General features: G+C 34.0%; 1 protein-coding gene across 5 annotated transcripts in view; it reads left to right on the plus strand.

Annotated features, from left to right (window-relative positions):
* The window catches only part of LOC125041784 (menin-like), a 67,743-nt gene that overhangs the window by 9,188 nt on the left and 48,555 nt on the right, over window positions 1-10,000 (plus strand). For all 5 annotated transcript variants that reach the window (XM_047637072.1, XM_047637071.1, XM_047637068.1 and 2 more), the window contains exons 2-3: window positions 6,121-6,273; window positions 6,444-6,550. In XM_047637072.1, the coding sequence (XP_047493028.1) occupies window positions 6,121-6,273; window positions 6,444-6,550 (260 nt within the window). The remainder of the gene's footprint in view (window positions 1-6,120; window positions 6,274-6,443; window positions 6,551-10,000) is intronic.

Genomic DNA, 10,000 nt, shown 5'->3' on the forward strand with positions numbered 1-10,000 from the left:
CGATGGGTATGACGTGTACCTACGTGCTATGCTCACTGTGAATACTTGTTTGATTGTTTTAACACTTAGATGGCTACACCAATGAGCCAGTTATGAGTACTGCCTGTCTCGCCCGTTTGCTCTTTTCTTTGATTTACAAAATATTTTACTTTATCTTATTTTGCTGTTACTAATGTTAAAAAACATTATAATTATTATAATGTTTGTAATAAAAATAACATCATTGATATTCATAGCACTAGTAAAAAATATGTTTTTCCTGCCAATTCAAATCAGGTAAGGTCACAAGGTCTACTAATTGACTCCTTTGTGGCTAAGCATTAGCAGAGCTATTTATGGGCAGACATGTCACAAAAGATATAGAAAATAGGCACAGTATTTTCCCCATTTTTTGTTCATTTTCCCCGGTGGCATTGGGTTAAGGTCACCTTTTCTAAGCCGTCCCCAAGTCTCTCCCCAATCTACTCCGTCATTGTCTCTTACAAACTGTCCATGTAGTCTCTTACCCTGCCATTGCCTGTAAAGTTTCTCCTTGGTGTTTTTCTTGAAAGTTTTAGGCTCTTCACTTTCTTCTGTTTTCAAATCCCCATGAATTCTTACCATTTGTAACATCTCTTCATTTCTGTTTTGGAAGTACCTTACTAAATTATTTTCTTCCTTGTTTTTGCAGTTTATAGGTTTAGGTCCTTATTCATAGTCAAGTTCCTAGTTCGTCTATCAATTTCCTTTAATTCGGCCTTTCTCCATACTGCATTAGTGAAACAGCCCATGTATTTATGACATTGACCTTGTTTTGACTATTCAGATTTGATTGTGTGACTAACCTTGTTTTTCGAAATATTCCTTCCTGAATTTTTCTTTCATTTTACTTTCATGAGCACTACTTGCTTCAAGAATACTGAGATATTTGTAGCCTCCATCAATTTCCCTCTCATGTTTTCATCGTCTAGTCTTCTTCCCTGTGTTTTAATCATTTTCCCGCTTTTCATGATTAATGCCCTGCATTTCTGAATTCCAAATTCCATCTTGATGTCTTTGCTCACTGCATGTACCATAGAAACTAAGCTGTTTATTTCGTTCTCAATTTGGAAAATAATTTCAGGTCATCCACAAAAAGCCAATGATTGATTTTTACATCCCCCATTCTGGTGCCATTTTTTTTCAACACTCGAAAGGGGTATCATGCAAATTACAAACAACAAAAGCGAAAGGCTGTCTCCCTGAAATATACCCCTTCTTGTATCGACTTCTATCGACCCTACAATGAAGTTTAAAATATTCTCTGCGATGTTGACTAATTTCATGCATAATCCATGAATGTGGTATCATGTCATACGCTTTTTCGTAGTCCACCCAAGCCATTGCTAGGTTTTTGTTTATCTTTTTGCAGTTCCTAGTGATCATTTTGTCAATCAACTTCTGGTCTATTATCCCTCTACTTTTTCTCCTGCAATCTTTCTGTTCATCTGGTTAGATACCATGCTCTTCTAGATAACTATATATGCTATCTGCCAATACATTTGTTAACAGTTTTCACATGGTAGGCATGAGATAGGGCAGAAATTTCCAACCTTGTTGCCCTTTGTTGTTGTTTCTTTCTGACAGAGGAGAGTCCTTCTTTTTGTCATCCATTCAGGTACAGGTACCCCATTATTAATTAAATAACTCATTTGGGTGGCAATACGGTTATGGAGGGAGGGCATGTTCTTAAACCAGTATCCCTGGACTCTATCAGGCCCAGGGGCTTTCCAGTTAGGTAGCATCTTGCAAGCTTGTTTGATCATGTATTCAGTTATCTTTATGTTATTTTTTTGGTACTCCCCCTTTTCCTCTCTCAATTCTATCAACCACTCTGCCTCACTGTTATGTGGCTCGTTCTTTGACCAAATGCTGGACCAAAACTGTTTACTTTCTTCAGAATCAGTCACAGCATCACCTCTTTTTTTCTTTTCCGTTAAGTTCTTGATATACTTTTTTCTGGTCCTGTTGGAACAGTCTGTTTACCCTATGTTGGTTAATTCTCTGCTCGTACTGCTTCATTTTGAAGACCTTAGCCTGCAGTCTCTGTTTTAACTCTTCTATAACATAACTCATGCCTTTGTTTTTTTACCTTATAGTTCCTTTCCACTTGCAGATACTTCCTTTCCACTTGCAGATACTTCCTTTCCACTTGCAGATACTTCCCTTTGTTAATTTTTTCCCCTTTTTGCCTTCTCTCAAGAATGTCTAAATCTCTCCGGGTTTTATTAACCGATGCACTTATTCTTTTTTTCCACCAAGGCTCATTAGATTTACCTTTCACCTCTGCAGGTTTTCTCAACTTTACCTTTCTTGCACAGTACATTGATATGGCATTCAGAAGTTCATTAGTGTCCGTAATCGTATCTGTTTGTATATCCCCTATAATTCAATTAACATCAGCTATCAGTTTCTTTAGTTTTCTTCTTTGTACTTTCCTGAATCTGGTTATGAACTCGAGTTCATCACCCTCCATTATATCAACAATTTCTTGTATAATTGCACGCTGTTCCTCCGATCTACCTTCAAGATTCACAACGGGGTTATCCTATCTCTATTCTCAGGTTATTATGCTGGATATTCTCAAGCTTTTCTACCACCTCATCATCAGGTCTCTAACCATTATTTTCATTAAGATCTGCAAGATCTTAATGAAAATGATAATAATAATGACTTAATAATCATGACTTGAAGTAGCTCTAACTTACAAGCTATTTAATATTGTCTAATATATTTCATAAACAATAGATCCACTTTCAGTCTTTCCTATTTGTGTCATATTAAAACTTTAAGAGTTCAAAAGGGTTTGATTATTCACGAAGTAAAAAGACTCCCGAAAAATGTAATGTAATTTGCGAGTTTACCCTATTATTATTATTTTTTTATTGTAGTTGTTATTGTTGTTAATATTATCATAATTATTATTTTTATCAATATTGTTAATTATTTTGTTGTATTATCTGTTATTATTTTTATTATTTTTGTTATTGTTATTGCTATTGTTACTATCAATATTAGTGTTATTATTATTATTATTATTATTATTATTGTTATTATTATTATTATTATTATTATTAGTTATTATTACTATTATTATTATTATTATTATTTTTGTTTTTGTTATGATTATTATATTGTGATCCGATTTTTGTATATCTGGCAACAACTTTGGTGTAAACATAGAGTAAATAGAATTTTTATGAATGAGGCAAAAAACCAAGATTGATTGTAAACAAAGAGTGTGATTGGAGGAGTATAAATAACCAATACATTTATTAACAGCATTTTTTTGAAACTACATAAGCCATTTGATCTTTTATTTTTCACAAGTAAGTGATACCAAAACATGCAGTATTAAGCATGTTTCCCTTCTTTCAACACAACTGTTATCAGTTATAGCGGCATGTTTCTTGAACTATGAAAACAAAATCTTGTGCTTTAAACATCTATGTATGGCAACTTAATTAAGTAAAAGTCTCAAAATCACAAATACATTGAGCATCTCCTGCAAGTGCCATAAAAGATAAACTAGTATGAAAGTTTAATCCAGATCTCTAATGTGCATGCGCAATGGCAGCGTCCAGGATTAACTTTTAATTCACCTCCAGATTAGGCTTTACTTTTGAGCTTAAATTTTAATCCTGCACATGCACAGAACAAGCTACTTAATCCCACCAATCATGTTTTCGTACATAATGAGTTGAGTTGCAATAATTCTGACATTTTAATGTCACAGATGTATGTGAAAATTCATCAGTGTTTATTTTTATAAGTTGTAGGATATTCAAACCGCAAATAGAGTGAAAAGAAAAATGAAAAGAATTTCCAGAGTTTACAGACACAGGAAAGGTCATGTTATTTCCAGGTTGAAAAAACATTCCCAATTTATGCAATATATTAATAAAAGAGAAGTTTTTAATATCAGGATTAGGTTTCAAATTCAGAGTACAAACTTCCTGATTCTTTAAACTACAGTGATCCTTGCTAACAACATCCTGAAAAAAACTACCCTACCTATGTCCCATTCTCCCACATGAGAAAAAGCTCTCGGAGAAAACTGTTGCAAATATAAATTAATGTTATGAGTATCTTAGTTTCGTCTGACACCATAATTTATTGAAGTTTTCTGTGAAATTTATAGGCTATTTGAAGTCTCATGTATATTTAATTGTACTGACACAGATATATTTAATATTAGTGTATATGTTCATATATATTTTCTCTAGCAAATGCTTTGTTATCAACATAAACCTATGATATGAAACTTGTAGAGGATGAACACTAATTGCCACTTTTTCATATAAAACAATCTATTTACTGATAATCACAATGACTGGTTCACCTGGCAGTGTGCCTTGCATCTTCTTTGCAAGTACTGTGGGTTTGGATTAAACTTTAATCAGGGATTAACTCTTATAACATGTACAGTTGGCAAAAAAAAGTATCCTTACTCTTTCTAACTTAACAAGGTGATATGACGATGAAAACGGTTGGAATAGGTGCTGTGAGGTCGACCTGATATTGGTATCCCTGCTCCCATTTGGGGGAAGGGGGCAGGGAGGGGCAGTTGTCTCACCCTATACTGTATTCCCCCCCAAGGGCCACAGTGTTTATTTATTGTTTATTTTACTAATTACACCAATATAGATCCGATTATAGCTTAAAATGGCTTAGAATTACTTCTTTTTTTTCATAATTTTTGTTCATATCTCTATGATAAGATCAGAATTTTGAAATGTATAATGATATTTCATGTTTCTGCCACTAGCTTGGTGAATTCTTGTAAGTCTTCATTGTATAGATGCCACTAATGCTGCTGTTAACTGGCATTTGCATGCAGAATTTAATCGCTCCCATGTTGTAATTGCTTTTACTGATTTAGAAACATTTCATCCAGAATTTCCACGTAGGCATACCTCATAAGTGTGCTGGGCCTGACAACTGTAAAGTCCCCGACACCACTGCTATGCATTCACTCAAACTGCACAGCGTTTCTAACAGTCTACATGCTTTTTCCAGCCGAACAAAAGGGGTTCACATCCCTTGCAGTAATTATGGATTGTTTAGAAATGATAATGAGAATAAATAGCAGGACGAAATGACTCATAGTAAGGGAACATGCCAACAAACTACTGGGTATCCCCCCACCCCCATCAGACCCTGTGAGGGGTGCCGCCACAAAGGATTAATGGGTTTTCATTATCTCATGATATTCATGCACTTCAATGCAAGGTTCCTAATTGTCTTTCATATAGCACACTGATTTATAGATTTGAATGACAATTACTTAATCATCTTCCCCCATTGTGCATCTGGGGTGCCTACTTCTGGCCTTGTCTCTGGTGCATCCAGTTGCTTGCTTTTACTGGATCCAAAGAGATACGTTTGGCTTCAAAATACCTGATCTTGATATTTCGGCTCTTAGTAGTCCCTCAGATTAAAGCATGATTATGACATTACAAATGGGCTATGAGGTCTCCATTGCTAATATTAACATGATACAGGCCCTAACCAAATCAACTCCGAAAATATTGGAACACAGTATGAAGTGTCATTTGTTCCGAGCGTTGAAAATAACTGTTACCAATCTTTCTGAATCAACTAGGGATCATTTCAGTTTCATCTACTCCCAAGTAAAGATATATATATATATATATATATATATATATATATTTTTTGTGAGTGTACAGAATACGCATATTGTAAATACTGCACCATCTAATAGCAGCTAATCAAACTTATGAGGTGACTGAAGTTTATTTTTTCACCATAACTAAACTGATTCAGTAAATAGAAAACATGCTGCATTATATTCATTATATAACATTAACTAAATACAGAACTGCAGTAGGGCTACAGTGAATATATAGATGCTTTATCAATTTGTGTGTGTGTACGTGAGTGTGTGCGTGTATGTGAATGCTAATTGTCATTACACAAATACCCACTTTTTCATATAAAATAGTAGATTTACTGATAATTGCATAGACTGGTGTGCCTGGTAGTGTCTTTAGTCTGTAATATGGTTAGTTTCATATTATATGCTAAAGAGTCATTGATGATGTTGGTGTTATGGATGCTGATTTTTCTCTAACTTTTCAGGAGCTAAATTAGACAGTTCAGGGACAACTCTAGCAGTTGTTGCTGCATGTCAAGCTCTTGGTTACTATGATGTTCATCTAGCACTCTCTGAAGACCACACGTGGGTTGTCTTTGGAGAGAGAGGAGAAGAGACTGTTGAAGTGACATGGCATGGTAGGTTTACCAAACCAAGAAACTTTTAAAAGACTGAATTTGTTATACTAGTGTGTAGCTAAATAACTCCCTAGAAAGTGTATTTTAATATCATATCCATCTGCTTTAATAATAACCTGTAATATAGAATAGCATTTATATGTTGAATATGACCATCATTTGTTTTCCAGGGAAGGGTAATGAAGATAAAAGAGGCATTCCTGTAACAGAAGACGTTTACAGCAAATCTTGGTTATACGTAAATGGCCGGCCTGTTATCAGTAACAGGCATATGGAGGTTAGTCTGTTTTATGTATATGATTATGGTTGAGAATAAGTATTTTCATAGGTAGATAGATTGAAATGATATATAAATGTGGATCTGAATATATGCTGATTCATATATGTGTGCACTGTGTCCAGAAAAAAAAAAACTGTTGGCATAACTGCTGAAGGTGACTTTGGAATAGCAACAGAATATACATGTGGGATATTACAGTAGGTGGTATTTGCAACTTATTCTTTTACTGTGGTGGAATAAGTGGCTTTTGTATGCACACATTTTGCATTAAAGGCCTGATACTTTTTTTCCCATTAGATTTCAAAGTTACACCCTTTTATTCTTGTCTATTTGTGAACTAAAAACTCAAATGTTTAGATATTTGAAGTGTTATATATATGTATATACACATACACACATATATACACAAAATAGAGAAAAAGTGTATTTTATTTTTGGTTTGTGTACATTTTTTTTGAAAATGTGCCTCCTTGCTCCAGATGCCTTTACTGATAGTTTTCAAGATTTTGTAGTTACAGTGGATGGGGTAACTCCAAAGGAATAGCAAAATTTTTTTTTTTTTTTTAACCCAATGGCGACGGGTCACGCCTATAGGCGTCATAACAATACGCTCGAAATGTGGTGTGCGGCTGTCCGCCACGGCAGCGCGCCAATGCGCTCTGAGGCAATGATTCGGCTTTATGTACCGAATTCACGCGCTCAAAGTCGTTTTTTTTTAGTTTTCTATACCCGTCGCCAATGGGTTAAAGACACCTTTATATATATATATATATATATATATATATATATATATATAATGTGTATATATATATATGTATATATATATATACATACATATACACACATATATACAAAAAATAGAGAAAAAGTGTATTTTATTTTTGGTTTGTGTACATAGTTCATTTTTTTTGAAGATGTGCCTCGTTAGTCCAGATGCCTCTACTGATAGTTTTCAAGATTTTGTAGCTACAGTGGATGGGATAACTTCTTTTAAAGACACCTTTACAAGAAATTGTTTCAGTGGTGGTGTGCTTTCAAAGTCGTTTAGATCTGTGTCTTTTCTTGTCATCACCGTTGCTCAATGATTCTGATTGAGTGTCCGAGTAGCTGTCCTCATTAGCTGAGGATTCTGATGTAGGATATTTTTGTTGCCTTGAATTCCGTTTCTTATTGTCATTATTGTCACTTGAAGATTCTGAAGCAGAGTCCTTATGGCTTCCCTTCCTCACATGGTCTGTCAGGAGCTCCTTTAATTCCTCCATGACATCATTCCATATGGCAACAGAGTCCGCTATGTGACTTCCAGGGTATGGTTCACGCTGGGCAGAATTGATGACAGGATAGACTAGGGAGCTTTCCTTCCCTTTATGTTCAGTCATTGGACCAAGAGTTGACAAAGTAAACCTGGGGACTTTCTTCCCCCTTAGGCATTCCTGGACCAAGAGGTGCAGGTACTTGTTTCGTTATGATGAGGTACACCACGCAATTAAATGGTAAACTGCCACCACTGACTTTTTAGAAGTGTCAGGTCTCCAATACTTGGGATTAATTATTATTAAGAGGAAAACTGAAAGACTGTTTTCACTTCATTATTCATTGACTTACTCAATATTGCCTTAATCTTGGGTTCTAGAATCTCCTAAGTTAAGCGAGTGCTAAACAATGGTATCAGTCACCCCACACCCATTGACAATCGTAGGTGTTCTTCGGCAGCCACAGTCAAACGTATTGTGGAAACAGTTGGACTATCAGCTTAATGGGTCTGATTCCAGAATGATATTGGTGTCTCAACATCACTGAAGTTCCCCTTGAATTGCCCTCACACTTTAAACATAGATATTCTACAACATCCTAGTAAAATTCTACTTCATATGTTATATATTAGTTAGGTCATAATCTCATTATCTCCTAGCATCGCTCATATGAAGAGTCGCCATCACTTCCTATGGCACGAACCCTCACACAAACATGTTTTTGACAGATCAGCTCTTACGGCTGATACAGACCATGTGTTGACCCGGTGGTTCTCACCAAGGCCTTCTCAGCTGTTGTGACACAAGATGAATTTATACCACATAGGCCTCTCCGATCGTAGTGTTACAGAATACGAAATATATGAAATATATCAGCTACTACTTATATATCTATATATATATTTGGATAGATAGATAGATAGATAGATTGTTAGATAGGTAGAAAAATATATAATTATAATTATAATTTTAATTTTGATTAACTATATGAATATAGATATAAATATGTCAAGATATGTATATATATATATATATATATATATATATATTAAAATATAAATAAATATTTACACATACAGAATCATAGAAATATTTTCATATATATACACACACACATATATATATATATATATATATATATATATATATATATATATATATATATATATATATATAGATAGGTAGAAAAATATATAATTATAATTATAATTTTAATTTTGATTAACTATATGAATATAGATATAAATATGTCAAGATATGTATATATATATATATATATATATATATATATTAAAATATAAATAAATATTTACACATACAGAATCATAGAAATATTTTCATATATATACACACACACATATATATATATATATATATATATATATATTTATATATATATATATATATATATATATTTATATATTTATATATTTATATATATATATGTATATATATATATATATATATATATATATATATATATATATATAAATTTAAGTATGCAGTAAGTCCCCAACTTATGGACATAATGGGGCCTGTAAGTCGATTTGTTTATATGTCGAAATTCGGGTCTCCATTGCCTTTTTTCCCATTGTTTTAAAGTTTTGTTTACATTAAGAATACCTGTAAATAAATCCCAATAAGTACGACATACCTTATACAGTACCTGTAATATGTAATGCTTTTAATATTATTTGATGGTGATTCAGGTAAAGCGAATTATGGCACAAAAATTGTCGGTACATGAGGACACAGTGAAGAAATGCTTTCATGATTATGGCGGGAGGGCAGGCGAGTGATGCGCACAGCTGAGTGAGCGCAGCAGCGCCACGGCGTGACATATTCGTGAACTATATTCGCGCCCGGGAAATTTGAAGTTTGCTAGCTTCTTTCAAACAATTTTTTGGACTTAAGTATTTTACAAATTTTGTTCGTATGTATGGAATGTGCGTAAGTAGAATGTTCTTAAATAGGGGACTATCTGTACAAACATATACTGCCAGGCCGGTCCACAACAGATGCGACATTTGCCCAGCGACAGCTGATGGAGAAATATAGAGAAGGCCAGAAGGGGTTGCACAGCGTATTCATAGTCTTAGAGAAAGCATATGACAGTGTGCCAAGACAGGGTGTGTGGAATTGTCTACGGCTAAAAGAAGTGCAAGAGAAATACATCAGGCTCATTCAGGATATG

Source organism: Penaeus chinensis, chromosome 31, assembly GCF_019202785.1.
Source record: "Penaeus chinensis breed Huanghai No. 1 chromosome 31, ASM1920278v2, whole genome shotgun sequence".
NCBI classification, from domain to species: domain Eukaryota; kingdom Metazoa; phylum Arthropoda; class Malacostraca; order Decapoda; family Penaeidae; genus Penaeus; species Penaeus chinensis.